Source organism: Xiphophorus maculatus, chromosome 3 (assembly GCF_002775205.1).
Source record: "Xiphophorus maculatus strain JP 163 A chromosome 3, X_maculatus-5.0-male, whole genome shotgun sequence".
NCBI classification, from domain to species: Eukaryota; Metazoa; Chordata; class Actinopteri; order Cyprinodontiformes; family Poeciliidae; genus Xiphophorus; species Xiphophorus maculatus.
Window position 1 is genome coordinate 25,162,535 of NC_036445.1, and position 21,628 is coordinate 25,184,162.

General features: G+C 42.8%; 1 protein-coding gene across 1 annotated transcript; it reads right to left on the bottom strand.

Annotated features, from left to right (window-relative positions):
- Positions 1–16,438: 16,438 nt before the first annotated feature.
- Positions 16,439–21,628, bottom strand: zadh2 (zinc binding alcohol dehydrogenase domain containing 2). The gene is made up of 2 exons (XM_005799046.3): positions 20,993–21,628; positions 16,439–17,590 (listed from the first exon to the last, which is right to left on the bottom strand). Exons 1-2 carry the CDS (start codon positions 21,277–21,279, stop codon positions 16,660–16,662), a joined length of 1,218 nt encoding a protein of 405 aa, XP_005799103.1. The 5' UTR covers positions 21,280–21,628; the 3' UTR covers positions 16,439–16,659.

Here is a 21,628-nt window from a genome sequence, read left to right on the forward strand (position 1 = left end):
TTGTTCTGTCAATCAAACTCCAGATGGATCACTGATGAGAATCAAATGAAGTGAGTGAGAAAGCAGTGACCCAGCCAGGGTCAAGGCCTGATCCTGAAAAAACTTCCTCACTCCAAAATAATCTATTGCTTCCCACTGCACAATTAAAAATCTGCCATTTTGTTATCATCTGTCACAGAAACTCCAAAAGAATATGTTGAAATCTATGGGGGGAGGGGAGGAAACGGCTCCAAGAGAAACTTCAAGAGATATAAATACTTTTGCAAGGCATCCTAGATGAATCGGTTGCTCGCCCAGTTGAGTTTTAGTAACTCACTTATCTGCTTTATTCCCAGGGTATTTGTGCGTCTGCTCCAAAGTGTTTATGTGGGAATATATGTTGAGTGCTGGTGTCGGGATCTCTGAAGCTTGTGTGTGCGTGGGGGGCAAGGAGGGGTTGCTGTGATGAGACCCTGTTTCTGACACAATGCTGCTCTGTTAAGGTCAAGCCCTACAGAATGTCAGAGATGATGACATGCACTGAAAGGTTTCATCTAATCCCTCCATTTCCTCTCTTCCCCTCCGTCCCTCCGATCTGTCTGCCCTACCTCCATCTCTGGCCCGCTCGCTCATGAGACAAGACAGACATATACCGGCCTTCACCTACAGTCTGCGTCAAGACTTTTCGTGGGTGCGTTTGTCTGCTTTGTGTGTGAGTGTATCTAAATAACGTCAAGGCATGCCATCCTGCTAGTAAGGCCAAATAAGAAATGCCTGGGGCCACTGTCTCTGTGTCTGCATGGTTAGCCCGCTCTTTACAATCGGCTGTCAGACGTCTTTGCTCCGGTCTTCAGCAGCGGCGCATTTCCTGTTTGTTGGTGTTTGGCTGCCAAGAAGTGATGGAAACATTGACGTAAACGCAGAGTTTTGATTGTGCCTAAAAATTCCAGTCTGACCCGGCCCGAGCCCGTAGAAGTTGCGTCCAAGCCCGATCCGACCCAGCTAATGAAACTTTAATTATAGGCCCAAGCTTGTAGTAAACCTGACATATTATTTTAATTAAGATTTTACTGCTGTAATTTTTATACCACAATTTGAGTAGGTGGTGTAACTTCTCACAATTTTTAGCTTTCAACCTCTTCCTGCTCCATTTTGTCGCTTGTTGTAACCACAGGGTGAGTCGAGTGCAAATCACCTGGGATGTGTGATTGATGGAAGCAGAGCAGGCTGGGAAGGCAGTTATTGTGCAATGAGTTGTGCTTGTTAGTCTAATGAACGCCAGCACCTCATTTCTCCTCTATTTAGACTACAACAGATTAACGCAACTTTATAGCGAACATTCTCATTAGATTTTCTTTGTGCTGAATGTATTATATGCTTATTAAAAGCGCCACAGAAGCCTGTCAAAAGAATCATTTTGGCCTGACCTGGTCCGCATTTCGGGTTGGGTTTGGGCTATAAATCTAAACTCCGCATAAAAGGAGCTTTTCAGATCAAAAGGGTCTCTGAAAAACTCTGTAGGGATGCCACGTGTATATTTCAGGATCGGGTAAAAACTTTTTCACATTAATTTTCTTTATCATCCACCTCGCCTCGCAAAAGCATTCATACCCCTTGAAAGTTTTCGTTTTGTTACTGTACAGCCACAAACATCGATGTATTCTGTGGACATTTTATCCTATTAAGGTCACATTGCTAATTCTTCTCTTTATAATAATAATAATAATAGCCGAAAAATGTGGCATGCATTTACATTCACGCTCCTTTAATGTGATAGTCCAAAAAAGGATCCAGTCCAACCAGTTGCCTTTGTGATAGAACATTAGTGAAGAAACAGACTGCGTAGACTCTGGAGGAGCTGCAAAGATCGAGAGCTCGGGTGCACAAAGTGGTGCATGTCAAAAATCTGGCCTTAACAGCAGACTGTCTAAATGAAAACATTGTGCATGTTTACGTCCAAATTATTAATCGCCAATAATACCCTACTTTAAGCCCCTGTCACATTTGAATGGGTTTAGCTGAGTCCACAAAACACAAATCATAAAAGATAAAACTAATGTTTTTAGAAAGGCAGAAAATGCTCCCACAAAACAGTCGGTAGTGATATACAAGCAGCAGACAGTTCTCCATGAGCTGCATCTGCGGTTTTATGTTCCTGATCTGCATACCATCCCCACTGTGAAGCATAGCGGTGGTAGTGTCATGCCGAGGGCTTACAACATTTTTATTACCCAGCCAGTTTTCTGTGTGACTCCAAAAATAGCTTATGAATATGTGTGATGTTTTACACGAGTGTAGTCTTCAGTCTTCATGTGTGATTTATTCAGATTAGCGTGAAAATAAGTTTAGTTCAGCCCTTTAGCAAAGATCCCTTCATGATCCTTATTGGTTCTGCGAAACTCTTGTTCCTAAGCAGCATCAAGTAATTTCAATTGAGCTACAGAGAAAACAGAAAAAGAAAGAATGTTAGTTACACTTTATGAGATTACCTGGACTTAATTTCCTGTGGTTTTTTAAATAATTGACAAACAGCATGGGCGTGCTGAAATAAGCTGCACATTATGCGCACAGCTGAACGTGTCATCGTTTGATCTCTATGCTTTATTTTACATCTTTTTTACTTTTAAGTTCTCAGTCTTTTTTTTTTTCCTCCCTTCTTTTCCTTCGCCTGGCTGCGCCATAGTTAACACTTATTAAATCAGCAGTCATCCAGCGATCAAACAACAACAACCCTCCTCCATCGAGCCGACTTGAGCGACGGCGGAGGTCTCCTCGGCATCTGGTTGGGTTTTGTTGCGGGTAAACGCAGAAAACCCTGCTAATTACGGTTTAACAATTCCAGGAGAAAACCGATTCATCTACGGCTTGTGCAGTTTGGAATTTGTTGCGAGCGGCGACAAAGAGAGACACGATGCTGGATTCAAGATGCCCTCCTTCCTCTGCAGCTTCCCGACCTGTCATTTATCCTCTCACCTATGTGGATTGGGTCTGGTTTAAAAACGGAGGAACGGCGGAGACGGAGGGAGTAGAGGGAGAGGCGGTCGGAGGGCGTGGGGGGGGTGAGAATGAAGGATTATATAAAGAAGAAGCTGCACTTGACGGTAACTGGTTGAGATTAGCGCCTTAGGGGTACAGCAGTGGCTGTGATTTTGATACTGCGCCCCCAGCTAAACGCTGAAGGCCGCCTTGCCTAGAGGAGTCTGCCTTCACCCACAGGCACTCAAAGATTGTTTTTTTTTCCTTACCCGGCATCTCTTCCTTTTTCTTCCTCCTCCTCCTACTCCTCCACTCCACAGACACCTGTCATCTCCAATGTCAAAACTACACAGAGAGAGGAAAAGACAATGCAAAGAATAAACAAAAGAAACATGTTTTCTTTTTTTTTTTAAAGGCACACTCTGCATACAGATCTAAGATGTTTAGGCCCAGGCTTCCCCTGCAGCAGGCTGGATTGAACCCATTCAAATCTGCGTAAGTTAGCAGTGTTTAAGCTGTTTCTTGTGAGTTTTATCATTAAAACGGCGACATCACCAGCTGGTGGGTGCACAGGTTCCTGTCAGAAGTTCACATACACAGATAAATGGTCCGAAATGTCAGAGAATCTCTTTGAGTCATTTGAGCTATGATTTATATTATCGGTTAGTTGAATTAAACAGAATGCATCTCCAGTTAAATTTAAAAGCAAGATTTGGATACCCAACTTTGCATGAAGGTTTTATTTTTCTATTCATGTCCGTACTGTGCTGATATAATTTCAAACCACTGAACGATGTATGAACAGTCAAGCATGGTGATAGGAGCATCATGCTATGGGACACCCAGCACTGGTGAATTAAACAGCGGATGTCTATCTTTGATCACAAACGGCAAACATTAACTGAAACACTTAGTTTAACAGGTCTGATCTTTCTCCTCTTGGAACACCAAATTGTGTCAAAATGTCATTGATAACACTCCCGACAGTTGAGCCAGTTTAGTTCCAAATATGACCCAGATGATGTTGACAAAAAAAACTGAAAATAGTCCAACGACTTAAGGGTGAAGGAAGTACAGCAACTTAAATGTTCACAAGACGTTATTAGGACTGTGCTTTCTCCTGTGGCGTCAGTTTCGAAATGATTCCCAACATCACCATCAAATTTGTCTCAATCAGCCATTTTGTGTGTGTAAACTGAAACAATGACTGGTGTTTGACAGGGGATTGTCACTGGATGTGTGTTAAAGTTGTTACCAGACCTCTTCTATTTACGATTGAAGCAACAGGGGGGTTGCTTCAATCAGCCTGATTAGACAGTCAAAACCAAATTGTCATTTCATTAAAAAAAAACAAAAAAACTGTTTGGCTGTTAGTCATACAGTAGCTCTGAAACCAGGCAATAGTAAAAATGATTTCAACAATTTTCGCGGTATTTTCTTTGTTTTCGTCTCCACGAAGACAAAACAAATGACTAAATCTAATTTGAGCTCACGCTGGCTTAGGAAAACGCATTTTTTATTAAATCTACTGCGACTGACCTTTCCCACCTTGAACAGACGCTGCCGCCTGAAGAGCACGAAGCGCTGAACCGATCCCGGTGTGAAATGGCCCTCATTGTCCATGTAGTTAAGCGGAAATATGAGATGATGTGACAGTGGCAGCCGTGCCAGGAGGTGTTGTTGCGACCAATGGGGGGCAGAGGACACCACAGAGAGTAATGGCTGCTACAAGCCATCAGGGCTTAAAAAAACACGCCGCCACATTTCATCTGGTCTGTTTTCTCTCCGTTTTAATTCCTTCTGTTTGTTTGTTTGTTTGTTTCTCGACCTTGCCATGTCACCTGACCTTCCGCTGTCCAAGACCCTGACGTGGAAAGGAGAAGGGGGGAGAAGAAAAATAGAAACAAGAATAAGCAAGACGTTTTTGTTTCGAGAGAGAACAAACAGTACACATAACCCCCCCCCCCCGCTACCTTAAGACAAATTTACTCAAAAAAAAAAAAAAGCGTGTGGTGTCTTCGCCGTCTGAGGCTGTCTGGCCACCACTGCCAAGGAAGTGTCATGGTGTCGTGACAACTTCAGCGACTGCGGTGCGATGCGTGACCCTCGGCCAGGCGGAAGGGGGAGGGGGGGCACGTTGAATCCCCACACCCACACTGGATCTGACAGATGTCACATACCTCCTCCATGGGCACCTTCTGTTTCCTGTTCACCTTTCTCCATCCTGCAGTGTTAGGGCTCCTGTCTCCAGCCCATCAAAGCACACACACACGCACACGCACACACACACACGCACACACACACACCCCAACAGGCAAACAAATAGACAGCGGAGGGCAGACACCAGTGCCTCTACTGTAGATGCACACCTTTCAGACATAGCATTATGGCCACCTGCTTAAATTTTCATGTGATGGACTCCACTGGAGTCCTGAAGGTATGCAGTGATATCTGGTACAAAGATATAGGCAGGAGACACTTTACTTTCTGTAAGTTGGAGGTGGAGCCTCTAAGGTGTAAATTTGTCCGTCCCACAGAAGATGCTCTACCGGACTGAAATATGGGGAATATGAAATGTAAGACAGACTCTATTGTGCTCTTCAAGCTAATCCCGAACCCCCAGAAAACGTTTGAAACGTCAAATCACTTGCAAATGTGAGTTTTGTCATTTTTTTATTTAAATAGTCCTGTTTCGCTTTCTGGCATCCTGCTGAAAGTGGCCTGAACAACATTCCTCTGGTAAGTGTCAAAGTCCATGAACCCAACCTGTTCCAGTGCTGAACTGTGACAGTGATTGCTTATACTAGTTCTTTGTATTTCCTCACCCAAAGTTCTAGCTCCAACTTTGAGCTTGGCCAAAGGAAATTTTCTTGTAATTTTTGGTGGGTTTTACAGAGCTGCATCTAATGTGTACCTTATGTACGATGTATTCTAAGACCTTACTATCAGAACTGGCATTAACTTCATCTATCTGAGCTATTCGAACTCATCCCTTGGACTGGATCAAACAGTATCGCCACATTTATCACTGAACATTGACCCAGTCATCAGGACATTACGATTTGGATCTTGCCAAATCTTCATGTTAGCCCATTTTTTTGTTGTTGATTCTAACAGATTCACTTTAAGACTTTTTTTTCTTTCACTGCCTAACATATCCCACCCACTAACAGGTGGCATGATTGGGAGATAATCAGTGTTATTCACTTCCTGTGTGATTGTGTCTGATGGGTGCATAAAGATGCATCAGTCATTAGTCTTGATCTCAAGCTTAATTCTTTAGCATCTACTTATTCTTTTTAGTTTAAATATGGTTTTCCTTCATAAACAGCAAATGAGCATTCTGCGCTTTCTGGCATTGATGTCACCTTCTCCAAGGATGTTTCCTGTTATTTATCTAAGACTTTTCTCCAAGAACGGTTGGTATTTTAGTCTTAGCACACCCCACTCAAAACCTGTTTGCACAGATTTTCCCCATCATCCTTCAGACCACAGTTTGACGGAAGCGCTTCAACAAAATGAGATTCTGCCTTGTTAGATTGTCTTACGCTGTTATATCAGAAGTGTCACCAGCCCACTCTGCGAATAACAAGTCTAACAAACCAAAAAAGCCTTATGATATTAGATTTCCACAAACCTTCTGCCGGCTCGCCTCATCCACTCAGAAAGCTCTCCCGGATGGAAATGCGTGGACTAAATCCGATCATGGCACTAGATAATGTTCACTTCTCACTCCTGAAAAACACACTTGAGTGTGTGTGTGTGTGTGTGGGGTGGGGTGGGGGGGTTGAAGGGATCCTGTGACTAACCCATCAATCATGTCGACGTTTTGCTCAAGTGATGGATATTCTAATTTCCCTTTTATATACAGGTGCGCAGGGATGGATGGCTGACGATTAATGGACGGGCCGGTCTGTTTCCACAAAACAAAGAGAGACGGAGAGAGGGGCCACGGAGCTGTGTTTTCCCGTGTTTTGAGCAGGATGGCTTTCATTTGTGGAAAAGACGTTCCTGTAAACATGCGAAGACGGTGCATACATCCTGAGGTGATAAAGGTGCTGCCAACACGACAATCGTCTCGTCTCCGCAGGGACCTCCAACAGGTTCTGCAGTTGACTCTGCGACAACTCCCGACACCCTCACCTCTACTTTTTCACACAACCTGTTTCGCACTTTCTGTCATTGCTGTCACTTCCACAATTATGAACTAACTTTTACCGACGCAGAGTTCTTATGGGGTGTTTTATTTTTAGCATGTCTTTCGACGTCATGTGCAAGTCTGTTGAGATATTGGAAGTCGAAATAAAGACATTTTCTGTTGGTGACGCAGATTTAAGTCCTCGTCTACCCTGATCGTTAATATTTGAAATTTTACGCACGTTGTCATGTTACAATCAAATCAAATCAAATACAGTATAACAAGATCTTGCGACATTGAAGCTTCACAATGTTTCTTGTTGAGGTGACTGCTGTCTCGCAAGCTCTAGACAGTTGCGGTCGTCATGACTTTATCTGATGAAGTTGAAATAGAAGATACCCCTATTACTCCTAAATCATCTGTTTGGCAGACTTTTGGGCTCCCAGTAGGAATAATAAATGGCAACAGAGTAAAAGAGGAGACGCGAACAATATGTTAGCATGAAGGTAGAAAGCATGGCTATAATGACCAATGGCTGACCCAAACTAATAACCTTTTTAAAAGCATAAATTTGAACTTTGAAGTTTTCCTGAAAATGACATTAAAATCTTGTCTCGTTCTTGTGAACTCAATATCATGTCTCATCTTGTGAGTTTTAGGTATCGCCTCACCCTATGCAAACAAAGTTTGCCTTTACCCATAGGAGACGATGGCAAATGTGGGGAAGAATGTGTACGTCAGCCTGAACACACCATCCATACTTTTACCATGCTTTTCTTTAGCAGGGACATGGAAGCTGGTCCTAATTTAATTAACTGAGCCAAATTCAAAGAAATTCCATTCATCTATTGTCTATACCTCTCGTCCGTACAGGGTGTCTGTTTCCAGCGGTCATAGGGAGAAAGGTACGACATAGTTTGGACAGTCCATCACAGGCCAACACAGTACACACAGGTAAAACAACACACAAACATCAAACCTAGGACTGTCTTTCTGCAAGGCAACAATGGTACCAACAGTTTCACAGTTCAGTCCTAAATTCAAGGCAGTTCTGTAAGAAAACCTGTTTGGTAGAGACACAATCCAAAAGACTTGTAACTCGTTCTATAAGTATTGACTCAGAGGGCTAAATATAAACGCATGCCACAAACATAAATGTTGCACGTTGGTTAGTTCATTTCGCAAAACCACAATAAAATGCATAAAAGTCTGAGACTGTAATGAAATAAAGTGTTTAAAACCTCTGAGAGCATGAACACATTTGCGAGGCTGTGTGTCTTTTCTATCCTAACTATCTCTGTTTAGGCGAGTGGATCTTTCATGTTGGATCTTCAGTTTAACTGTGCAGCAGGATGCTGAAGGTTAAAAGGTTTAACTTCACTAATTGGCCACAGTCGCTGATGAAAGGTAGTTAACAAACAGGGATGCTGGAAAATGAAGAAATTAGGAGAGCTGGAAATGAAAACTTTGCTTAAGAAGGACAACAGATCATGTATAATTTGAACCAGTTAAGTCTTTTTTTAACAAGGCCTGGTGTTTTATTTGGAGAAGACATGCATGGCTGAATATATTTTCACTGGAATACGAAAAAAAACCCAACATAATTTGCATTCATCTTTCCAGTTCAACTGATTTAATTATGCTATTTTCGCTGACTTTAGTCTTCTAGGACTGTTTTTTTTTGTCTCCCTTTTTTTGGACATCAGCCACAGACGAATTCCCTAGCGATCTTCGGGTTTTTCCCCTTTCCGCTCTCTTTTCACTCTCAGCTGACATTGAACACGTACCTCTATAAACCACCCGGTGCTTAAGACTTTTCCCAAAGACTTTAACAATCCCGGCTGAGATCTCTCTGTCCGCCGCAGTCCCCCTCTCTCTATCTCACTTTACCTCTCGCTTTTCATCCCTCCCTCCCTGTCCGAAGCTGTCCTCAAGGCCATCTGTCATGTTATGTTTATGGGCCCTTTTGCTTTTGTGTCCTGATGACCACTGTCACAGAGAGCTCCCCATTACCGATGCGGCCTGATGAACGATGTTACCCAGACGCGCTGCTGACACCCCCGTGTCCTTGGCCGCAGAGACACTGCCTCTGTAGCAAGCTGGGGCTGGTAAAGAATGAGGACAGAAGGGGGCCTGAGGGAGCCGGACTGAGGACCTGTCCGTCATCCTGCCGACGGGACGCTCATATTTCCTCCTCTGTTCTTTCCGCCATTTTTCTTCGTCCTTATCCAGCCAATTGAAGGCAGCCTTGGTAAGCATGGTGACAATGCTGTCATTAATCCTGAGCTGGTGAGTGGTGCCCTTGCCTTTCACCTGAATATGTATCTACATCCGCACAGATGCACCGAGGGATCCCCCTTCAAAAGTCCAAATAATGTCCCAAAGTCCGAGACAGCCGACAGAGAGATGATAAATGACACGGAATATGATTTTTATCTGTCAAGTTGAAATGTTTTTATCTTAGATTCAACATATTCAAAGGCAAAATGTTATTTCTTACCACATTTGTTTAGTCGTTTTTTTTTTTTTTTTTTTACATTTTTAAATTTCACTTTTGTTACGAACTTGTACACATGCAGCCGCGCTGTTATAAAACGAATATCTCCACCGCATTGTTTAAAATAATATTGTACACGTTATTTCCAGAAAAGTTTTCGTCCACACGAACCCGCACAAATCCACCTCTGAGCCTTGTTTTGAACATGCCGAACCCATAGGGGGCAGTGCAGCGCGAAGCTAAAACCTATGTCAACCAATCAGAATCCTTCAAAACAACTGTGACTTCCTGTTAGGAATTTAACATGGCGCTAGGAGGTTTATTTGTGTGGACAGATTGATAGAGGTAGCTACTTTTAAATTGCGTATTACAATGTATAGATATTCAAACACAAGATGATATCGATTGGGAATCGTGTCAAAGCAGGTATGTGGATATTTTGACACATTATTTGTCACAGACCCCAAGTCTCCGTTTTCCCATGTACACATGCAAACGCGTATTTACGTGATTTCTTGATTTCTACAAATCTTGCAGCAATCAGCGTAGCATAAGGCTAGTGCAACTGAACTCAGCTTTAAAAAAAATGCAGTTAGTTTTTTTTTAAAGCTTTTAAAGAGTCCGTAACTTTTTAACACTTTGGTTTGGACAGGTTTTGTTTTCTAAAATTGAATGAAGTTACCATTTCAAAGTTGCTTTTTACATTGATTCAAGACCTTTGGTTGACAAAAACACACGCCTGACGATCTGAAGCTTATGTGTGTGCCAGAAGAAGCAGAAGTAAATCTGTGTTACACATACAGTAGAAGGCCAGCCTCTCGAGTTGCATGAGCTCAGTGTTCTTAGGACGAGGTGAAATAAAACAGATATTTAACAGAGGAAGTTTTATTTTTACAGCTTTGTAGCATAATGTGAGCAATCTGTTGGACAAAATAAAAACCTCATTTAATCAGCGAGGCCCACCGCACCCCCTCCACCCTCCCACCATCCCTTGCTGTCTCTTTGCGAACGTCTTTACTGGCCGGTAAAGCTGCTGATGAATTCTTAAGCAGATCACACTGATAATTGTATTTCATAACTGTCAGTTGTGCGAAGGCTGCCACTGTGCCCAGGAGCTATTTGTGTCTCCACAAACCTCCTCCTCCTCCTCCTCCACCCGGCTTTGTCCAACCCTCCCCAATCACCGGGGACGGGCCCACCGTCTCCAGCCCCGAATTACTCAATCAGGAGGACACATTTACAGATGACACCTTTATTACAATTAATCAGGGGAACTTGATTAAGAAAGTTATTCCTCCCCCTTCGTTGAGACTCACACAAGTGGCGCACGTCGCATATTGTAATTTAGGTCCCACTGAGCTCTCGCGCCGCTGACGGACAGAAGAGACGTCAGACTGCCAGGACGCACCGAGACACGCGGGGGATGTTTGCGTGCGGCCGCAAACAAGCACGTTTCCTGTCTCGTTCTGTCACGCGCGTCTCAGGTTTTGTTACAAAAAAAAACCCAACAAAAAACAACTGTTTAATAAATGACTTTAATTGGATGTAGAGATGTGCTTGCAAAAGGAGGCATGAATATTCTGCTCCCTTTCTTCTTTTTACACACTAACACACACACATACATACACCGTCCTGAATGAAGCCATCTCTTTACCTTTACTCACAGCTCCTGGGTCTGCTGTGGCTAATTAGTTGAGTGGGGTTTTAGGTTTGATAATTAGGCAGGGGTAGGAGTGATGGGGGCTCGGGGAGTTGGAGAGCTGAGAGGGGTCTTGACTGACTTGCGGAGGGGAAGAAACTGGACTGTCTGGATGCTGGCAGCACCAGGCAGCAAGCTGGTGTCCCTGAGGCGCCTGGGAGGTAGACTACCGTGCCACACTACGGGGGTGATGTCTTTGTTAGGTGACACATACAGAAGCAAAGGGGGGAGGGGGGTATTGGAATAAAAAGGGGGAATCTTTCAAAAACTTCCCTGCAATTTGAATAAGAAAAAGCATAGAAGTTACTGATAATTTGAGAACCAGGAAACGTCACTCCAGTTACATAAACATAGTCTTGTTATGGTTTTACTAGTTGAACTCTGGGCTCACCGAACGATACAAAGAGATGCCAACACCCAAGGGAAAGTTGAATGCCAAACCGTTCACACCCCTTCGATTATTTCCCATTTTGTCATATCAGAATACACAAATGTTTATGTGTCTCATTGGGATTTTAAGTAAAAAGTCGTGAACATTTCTCAAATTAAAGGAAACTACATGCATTTAACATTTAAGGAAAAAATTCTGAACAGTGTGGCATACATCGATACATGGAACCACATTTTGCTGAAATTATGGCTGCACGTCTTTTTGGTACATCATCAGTTTTGCAAACTGACATTTTTTCCACATTCTTTTTTGCAGATTGACCTTGAGAATTTATGCTGCCAATCGGGTAGGAAGAAAAGCTTTCCCGCAGCATCATACTGCCACCATGTCCCATGTGAGTTCAGGTTAATGTGTAATGTTTGTTGTTTGCCACAGAAAGCATTTTCTCACAGCCTTTCATTTAAGTTTTTCTGTTGACTTGTCAGCTGTTTTTTTTTTTTTCAGTGGTCTTGATGCTTTTTGTTTAGCAAAACTCATTCACTGAATTTATTTTAATGTGTCAGAGGAAAGGCTATTCAAATTTTTAAATGGAGGAACTGTGAAAATCACTTTCTATCCTTTCACTTCACAAATATTTTGTAGCATACAAAATATATATTTATATGATGTATGAAAAATATATATATTTGCATATGTATGCATCATATCTCTTGAGGTTTTGGTTGTAATATGACAAAATGTTAAAAGGTTCAAAGGATGTGTAATGTTGCAAGACATTGAGGTCATTTTACTGTAAAAATGTAGCAACGGTGTACGTCTTAAAATTCCACTTTTCTTTTATTTTAAACTTAAAGTTCACAACTTTTAAAAGTACATCTCCTTTAAAAGTAAATCTCAACATATCTTTATTGGGACCAATGCAAATCCCCCCCTCGCACCACACACACATTTAAGCGCAATAGATTGAGCTGAGCGTTACAGCCTGCTTGTTATCTTGAAACGATTCATATTTGCATATAATAGGCATAGATCTCTCCACCTGTTCCACCGTCGCAGTCTTCAGCAACACCTTCAGAAGGCCCCTCTCTATCTTTAATGTCTTGTTTACGCTCGGCGGCTCCACGCTGATTCGGTGCAATGCCAGTTAGCAGCCGAACGCGGCAACACAATCCAATTAAATAAAGAGTGTTGCCTCTTCAGGTTGCTGTGTGTTCTCTAATTGGGGCTGTGACTGCTCACTAATCAGCGGAGGTACAGGTAGGCCCCCTGAGGACGCCGAGACGAGGCCTCTCCTGTTAATTGTGGAAGACGCAGAACTTGGCCTCCTCCTCCTCTTCTCTCCTTTGCAGTCCGGCTCTCGGATGCGGGCTGAACCCGTCCAAACATCTGCGCGCATCGTCACCTCTGTCACCTCTCGGAGCGGCTGGCGTGTAGGAGCTTGCTTTTGTGTTCCAACACCTGAACAAACAGGGGTGTTGCAGAGGGAACCTGTTGTGCGCAGTCAGAGTGATTCCCAGTGCTTCCATTTAATTATAGTCTTAAGGCTGTAGTTTAATTATCATTTTAGTCCCAAAAGTTGCTCGAAGCCCGGTTTGTTCTATAGTCGAGAGAACCAGTATCTCATGGCAAAAAAATAAATAAAAGTATGCTAATTTGAGGTGTTTCTGAAGGTGGATGTTTGCAGGATGGTCTAAATAATGGACAAAATAAGCAAAAGCACTTTTTTCATATTTTCCGTCGTGAACCAACTCCAGCTTTAAAGACATCCCAGCCGTTTATTGCTGCTGTATGAAGCTATAAAATGTCATTGCACTGATTATTATTTACATGGAAAGCAGAGATTGAAGGTAGTGCGCCAAAAACGATCTTCCTATGTGAAACGTACTAATACATGTAAAGTGTGTTGATGTTGGCATCTAATAGAAAAATAAAGTAATCCAAAAATCTATACCATCTATTCTATCATCCATCTGTTTTTAACATATAAAAATACCACAGCAACAGCGATTTCATTAACATTTTTGTTTCAGCTTAGTGTATTTATATCGTGCTAAACATTTGCATTTACTACTTTGGTGTTATCTTGGTCTATTAGTTATATAGAAGCCAGTGATTGTTTGCACGGTAAAATGAGGTTGGAGGATTCGCGTCATCATTGATCGTCCACAGTGAAACAATTGCAGAACACATGAAGCATTTTCAGTCACAGTAACTCCCTCATATAAAAGTACACAAAAAATTATGGAGGTTTCCATATAATGATTATAATAAAGCCTTATTTTTTTAATTGGGAAAATAATTACATTTTTCTCAGTGGAAACACTTTACACGGTCTGTCTCAGAACGTGATTTCTCGTAGCGATATCAACAGTGGCGTAATTCCTCATACCTCCATTTCCTGTTGAATAAACACCATCAAGCTAACAGCTGATTCAAAGGGGACCCAAAACCAAATATCCTAAAACAATTTCCATTAAAAAAGTGGCTTGCATTTGTTATTTACAGAGAAGTCATTTGCTATTCATACCAGACATTTTAACCTGGGCCTTTCTCTGACTAGCCGTTAGCTCCAACATCCAGGACCAGCATCTGGATTTACACCGTCACTTTACAGCTGAACGAAGACACCAAGAGTGTTTTCTACCGCAGGTAAGATATTAACTACTGGAAAGCTTTTATGGGTTATACACTGTGGAAATTCTGGACGGTCCATTTCAACAGTGTTTTGACTTTCTCCAAACCAAAATGGCTCCGTCCTAGTGTGCTGCAGCATTTTGTTTTCTCCTGCTCCCGTCTCTTTGAAAGTGGCAGCTTTTGCATGCTGGGGTCACACCTGTAACGCGTTTCACACTGAGTTGTATTTTTGAGCAGCCACCTGGATGAGGAAATAACGGGATCACAGAGCATGAAGACGACAGGGCCTCCCTGCCAAGAAAGAACAGGTGTTTGTTTTTCGGCGGAACACATTAACACGAAACAGACTGCTCTGACATTCGAAGACTAATGTCACCATATAGCTTTAAAAATGTCCAATCAGATGAGACGTTTGAAAGCTTTCGTTTGAGTGAAATGGACCGCTGTCGTTTCGTGATCAACGGCGTGTGAATAACCTTGATAAGTAATTTTGTGCGCCTTCGGGGTTTTTTCTCTCCCAAAAAACAAAACAAAACAAAAAATAATGATAAAGAAAGAAAACAAAATATGTCAGGGGGCCTTTTCTAAAACATTCACCTTATGTGATTTGTTTTCCCACTCAGTTTGAGGGAGAAAATAATGACATTTTCTAGTCCAACTACTGCTTAGCTGGACTAATTTATCCTTTTTTCTTTTCTTTTTTTTTTTTTGCTGTTATTGCGAGCGGCTTTGGGGGCATGTGAATGAAAAGATTGATTGTGCGAACGCCGTTTCTGTCAGCCACAAACATGGCAATGAAATGCCGAGCGCACCTGGAGCGGCACTTGCTTTTGACAAGCTCGCACTGATGCCAACCCCCTGCACTCTCCGCCATTACAAAAACAGTGAAGTCCATCATAAAATATTTATGGCAGATAAAGTAGTTGGGAGTGCTAAAAGCAAGCGCATTACGGCAGCAGGTATAAAATAATTCCAGAGGTAGCACTGTGGGGGGGGGTCTGTAACATGGAAATGTTTTGAGAGGCCGAACGTGAGGGCTTTGGTTTCAGGACCTTGTTTCAAAAAGCTACAGGTGAAACTGGATACAGTGTAGAAAAAGACAATTCTCACTGCCAGACTTGAACTCTTGACTCAACGTTTCAAGTTTTAGTTCATCTGGGATTAGCAAAATTATTTCTGTTGGCTAAATGCAAGAATATTGAATTGAAAATTTTTCTCATTTCTTTAGTATTTGCATTTAAACTGTATGACTTCAGTTGAACATTTTTGATTTCCTTCCACAAGCTTCTCACAACCATTCTGACCAATTTCTCTTGACAGAACCAGTGAGCAAAGTCGGGTTTGTAGGCCGCCTCGCTCGGATTCAAAATATTGACCTGGTTGTTCTTGAGATGCTTTTTATAAATTTTAGATTGTTTAGATGTATGTTTGGGGTCCTTTTCCACTTGAAAGACCCATTTCAAATGGGTCTTTGAAGTATTATCTTCCTGGCTGATGCTGGTTAAGTAACGTTGCATAAAATAATTTCCAAATGATGTAATCTAATTTGTGAAGTGCACCAGTCCCTCTTGTTGCAAAACCCCCACACAAGATGCCACCACGTATACTCCACAGTCAGGACAACTTTCTCAGCCATGATCCCACTTTCTTCAAAATGTAAAAATATGTGTGTCTACAAAGTTAAGGTCTTTGTCTCTGAGGACAATTGCAGAGCTGAAGTTTCACCACCTTTCAACCAGCATCTTCTCAAGGTCTTTTGCTATTTTTGGGGGGTTAACATGTTTATTTTAAATATGTTTACCTCTGAGGCACAGAACCCATCTCCTTTCAGGCGGTATGATGACTGGACATTCCTGTGGTTCATGCTTGTGCAGAATTGTTTCAATCAATTAATATAGAACTTTCAGGCATCTGGACATCGTCACCCAAGGACAGAACAAACCTGTGGAGGTCCACACTTCTATTCCTTTAACTTGGTTGAGTTTTTTTTTTTAGATTTTTCTGTTATGTCACACAAGGAATGTGTTTCTTCAAAATATCCAGATGTATACCTCTATGTAATTTTGGTAAATCTGACTGTTAAACATGTTGTATGATTTAATATCTAAGAAGAAAGAGGTTGTCTTTTTACACAGCTGTTAGCTTTATACAAAATGATACAGGAATTTAGATTGAACACCGTTCAAATCTTACAATCAGGAAAAGAAAAACTTTTTAAATGCTTAAAATCTGTTTATCAATCATTCTTTATTGAGCTTTATCAAAGATCTTATGAAAATAGAATCTAAATTTTGAGGCCACATAAAGTTGTTCAGTTTGATTGGATTTTAGTGCATCAAGGTAAATCACAGCTTGCTATCTTCAACATTTGGAGGTGCGACCTCTACCACGACCTTGCCCAGGTTTTTCCCAGCATACATGTAATCCACTGCCCTGAAAACTGATTCCAGCCCCACAAATTTTCCCTCCTGCGCCATATCCCCACAATCCACCTCACACACCAGCTCCCCTTTGGCAAACATCTGCATCATGCTGGTCAGGGCCTCCCTGTAGTCCCCAAGGAAGTGGGGTAGGAAGAACCCCCGGACGCTGGCCGACTTCTGGAGCAGCTTGACCGGCAGCGTCCCTCCCTTGAAAGGTGGGATACCTGATGCGGTCTGGTAGCCTGAAATGAAGCCGATCACTATCAGTCTGCCCTTAGTGGCCAAGCTGTTCACAGCGAGCTCCAGGACGCTTCCCCCGACGGACTCGTACACCACGTCTACGCCCTGCGGGTACTCCTTCCTCAGTGTCTTGGCGAGGTCTTCCTTGGCATAGTTGATTGGCCTGTCGCAGCCGATGGATTTGAGGAAGCCTGCTTTCTCGTCGGACGAACACGTCCCAATCACGTGGCAGCCGGCCCGTTTGGCGAACTGCACGGCGAACTGTCCCGTTCCTCCGGCAGCTGCTGTGACCAGGATGGTCTCGCTCTTAGCCAGGTCGCCAAGGCGCTTCAGGGCGATGTAGGCTGTGGCGCCACTCACCAGCAGGGTGAGGAACTCCGGCTTCGCCGAGGGAACGGGCACGCTCTCCTTGGCAGGGACTACTGTGTACTCCGCGAACGCGCCGCTGCCGAAGTAGGCCACTGTGTCCCCGACGGTGTAACGGGAGCTGGCGCTGAGGCCGAGGCCTACGACCTCGCCGATTCCCTCGAAGCCGGCGTCAAAGGGGGGCTTCACCGAAGGGTCATAGCGGCCTGCAGAGTAGTTGATATCAGAGGCGTTGATTCCCACAAAGCTGAAACACAGAGATGCAAAAGTTTATTGTGTAAAAGGTGAGAGGAAAAGACAGCTGCAGCCTGGTGTGGCAAGTTAAAAGCTTGACCTAAAATGCCTCATTGGATCATAAATGTAGGGATATAATTCCTGAAATCCTGCGTTAAGGTTAAGACTCGAGCCTTGTTCTGTCGGGTAAAACACTCAGGTTTGTTTAGGCAATACCGCAACGTTTATTTTTCTTCCCTTAGAAAAGAGCAGTCCTATACCGACAGGACAGGGCTCATATCATAAAACACATGAAATGATGTCATAATTTATTGTCTTCAGAGACACCCACAACAAAACTGAAACTGTGCTGTTTTTGTTTTTTTTTTTTGTTGGTTTTTGTGTTCAATCAGAACACAGTCGCTTCATGCCTCAACACGAAAAGGCGGTGGTTTTCATCTTACTTTTTGTAGCGACGCTGGGAACAAATCTGGGAGAAAAGGAATGTATAAATAAATCATTTACTGTCTTTTAGAGCGGCGGCGCATGCTGGGCCTCATTACTGTGCATGTCACATGTGTACTTTGAGCTTGTAGATAATGCTCCTGTGGTTTATAGATGGGTAAAGATGATATAACAAAACGCCTTGATTCGGCTGCTTTTTTTTAATATCTGTGGGATCAGCTGCCTCACAGACATAATGTGGTTTTATTAAAGAGGAACAATTATTTGGACTTACACAGAAAATACTGAAGCTTTTTAAGTTCCCACTGATATAAATATAGAGATTATTTTGGAAATGAAGCCCGAATCTGTTAAGCCTGCAGCCTTTGAAATTGTGTGGAAAGCTCAACAGCATTCGGCAAGATAATGTGCTCGAAAATTCTTTCTTTCTGTGGCAAACGTGATAGCGTTCATGTACAGGTTTGCTGACAAAAACAAAAACACAAAATGTTCTAAAACATCATTTGCACGTTAAAATTACGGTTTTAAAACCGCAAAACTTCTGTCAAGCCATTTCTAGGATTTAAAGACTTCTGAATGGGATGCCCCAGGCAGTAATGGAGTGAGCATGGAGGAAGACAGTGCTGCCCCTCCCTCACCTGCTGCTGCACGCTGGTAGACGCCTGTCAAATAGACTAGTGTATTTGTGAGATATGTTCGGAAATATTTTCAGTTGCAAAAAAGCCACTGTCATGGTGTGGGGACTAAAAAGTCGAGCAAAAATCACTTTTATTGTGATATCGCACGTTTTAATACAGATTTTTAGTTTGATTCTTTGCGTCGATAAAGTGAAACTGTGGCGTTTTTTTTCATCAAAGGTAATGGTATCCACAGAATCTTACACCTAAAATGTGTGAAACAACCAAAGCTAGATGTTTAGATGCACTGAAAACTGAACCTTTTAAAAATATATTTTATATACTACAATAAAACTAATAACACCGTTACACATCAGACATAACATGTCATCAGAAAAAAAAAACTGATGACAGTGAACTCTGTAATAATGTCTTTCAGGAACAGTTTCAGTATAAACGTGTGTTTTGGGGGGCAAAATCAAAACCTAAAGAATACAGATGAAACGATGCTTTTTGCAGGCCAATAACACCTTTTAACTTTACTTTTAGGTCTGATTTGTATTTTGTGCAATTCCATTTTTGTTTTTTTACGGCTGTAAGACATGAATAGGATTTCATGGCACTTGATTGCGATTGTGGTTTTAAATGGAACAGAGGCTAAAGAAATATGATTCAAAACGTGTCATTTTTGCTGATTTACTGGTTAGCTAAAAATCTGTTGTAGCTTAGTCCGAGACAGACTTGCTTACTCTGTTTGATGGGCAAACATGATTTGTTCTGAAGCAAATCAGTCAATAAGTAAAACTGAAAAAAATAAATAAAAATGACCAGAGTTCTTATCTCCGAGAACTGTATCCCGATCTTTCTGCATTGTGCACAGAAACCAGAACAGTGCGACACTATTGAGAACCTCTGAATGAAAAGTGCACTTCAATTTTATTAGACGTTGTCACGTTTACTCCTTGGATATCTTACAGAAAAAAAAAATCTTTCCATAAATAGAACTTTAACAAAACAAAGAAAAATTAAGAATTAAAAAAGAAGTCTAATTTGTGGGGTATGTGGAATAACTTTATTCATAATCTAATATCACCTTTCTCTTTCTTGCTCATATTGCTCTATTGCTTTAGGTTTGTACTCCACCAAATTGTGTGCACAGATCGAAGACGATTCGAACACACACTCGGTAGAGATCGCTGCAGATTAAAAACATCCCGCTGCACTGGCTGTGATATTTAAGATAAAATTACTACATAATTACTACATTTAGCTGATTCTCCAACTCCAGTCAGAGGCAATCTATGAAAACGATGAAAGCTCTCCCTTTAAAAATTCATCACCTGCTTCAAATTTTATACAATTTCTACCTCACAAGCTGCACCGATCAATCGGCAGAAGAGTGGAATCAGCCTATTTCCCCTTGTTGATTCACAAATCTAGAGCCTTCAACCCCTACATCTGTTGAATTTAAAACTTCTATCGGCATAAAGGAAGCGACAGCAATTTTGTCTTTATAATCTTCAGAATAAAAGAGGTCGGGTTGGGTCAAAAATAAAGGCAGGAAAAACCTGATCGGTGCATCTCTGCTTGCAAGCTAACCAGGTTCTAATGCAGAACATTTCACACTCGTTTATGTTCAGCCTAATGTGGGGAAAAAAAGGCTTTTTATGGAGAGTAAATAGAACAACAAACATTAAAAACCTAATCAGGCTTCCCGCACATTCGGTAGTGGGGTAGTAAATCAAAAAAAGAGGAAAAATACAAGAAATCAAGCACTATAAAGTATTTTTTTAGTCCTACATCAAAGTAGACAAATGCTTAGTTTAATGCTGCTTGTGCATTCAGGTGCAATCGGTGCTGGTCTGTGGGGAAACATGTGCCTGATTCCACCCAAACGCACTGCTGCTGCTCTGAATGGGAGACATGATGCTGCAGCTCCAGCGCCACGTAACGCCGCATCTCCTTCTCCATCATCTCCTGATGCCAGTCTGAGCCCCCCCACCGACTTTCTGTGGTGACGTAGGGAGACAGGAGGCCAGAGAGACCGAAAGAGGAGAGAGGGAGAGATGGAATGATAGACAAATGCAGGGAGGGCGGAACTTGGGAGTAACTGTGTTTTTCTCTCTCTCTCTTTTTTTTTTTTTCCATCTCGTGATGATGATGATAGTGCTGATGATGATCGCGGTCGCCGGATTTGAGGTAAGCGGAGAGCTTTCTGTAACTCCCCCCCCCCCCCCCCCCCCAACAACAACAGTGATAGATCAGACACCGTATCGGTCATCTCCCCCGAACCCCTCAGCCCACCTTCCACTCCACTCCACTCCACACCCCACCTCCCCCCGGCAACAACTCACCGATTCCGGACGAGGAGCTCTGCGTCTCCGGGCGTCGGAACGGCGACGGTCCGCACGCTGACGGCCTCTCTGAAATCCTGACTGAGCTTGGTGACGACCAGCTTCTTCATGCCGCTCGGTATGGAGGAGCCCTTGAAATCCATGAAGTGCGCCGAGTAGGACGTGTCGATGATGAAGCGCCTCGGAACCGTCGGGCGAACTCCGGAAAGCGCGTCCCGGCCGACGAGCGACCCGCCGGCTCTCCTCCCCAGTAGCAAAAGCAGCCGCGGCGGCGGCGGGCTGAGCATGGCTCCGAATTGTGGCAAAGTTCACGGAGCAAACTTGCCAGTAATGAGCCCTGCTGCCGTTAGCCTGCGCTACAGGCTTTTTTTCCTGCCCCCTCTGCGCATTGCGCGGCGCGCGCAGACCTGATCAGGCCGAGCTGAGCCGCAACAAACGCGTTTCGACGAGTAAAAAAAACACACACACAAAAAAAAAAAACACAACGCTTTTGTTACGCAGTGTCTACAGCTAAAACCACGCTCTGAATGTGTATGTGTGTATTTATTGGGATTAAAACGCAGCACCGCCGCAGCTCAGTGGGGAAGAGGCGCAGCGGCGTCCCTGACTTGTCGTCGGAGTCCCTCCCCTTTCCCG

What these genes read in the sequence shown, in the direction of transcription:
- zadh2 (XM_005799046.3), bottom strand. Translation starts at nt 21,279, where the DNA reads ATGCTCAGCCCGCCGCCGCCGCGGCTGCTTTTGCTACTGGGGAGGAGA. An exon ending in GAGCTCCTCGTCCGGAATCG is followed by an intron (nt 17,591 to 20,992) that starts GTGAGTTGTTGC and finishes TCTGTGTTTCAG; the next exon opens with CTTTGTGGGAATCAACGCCT.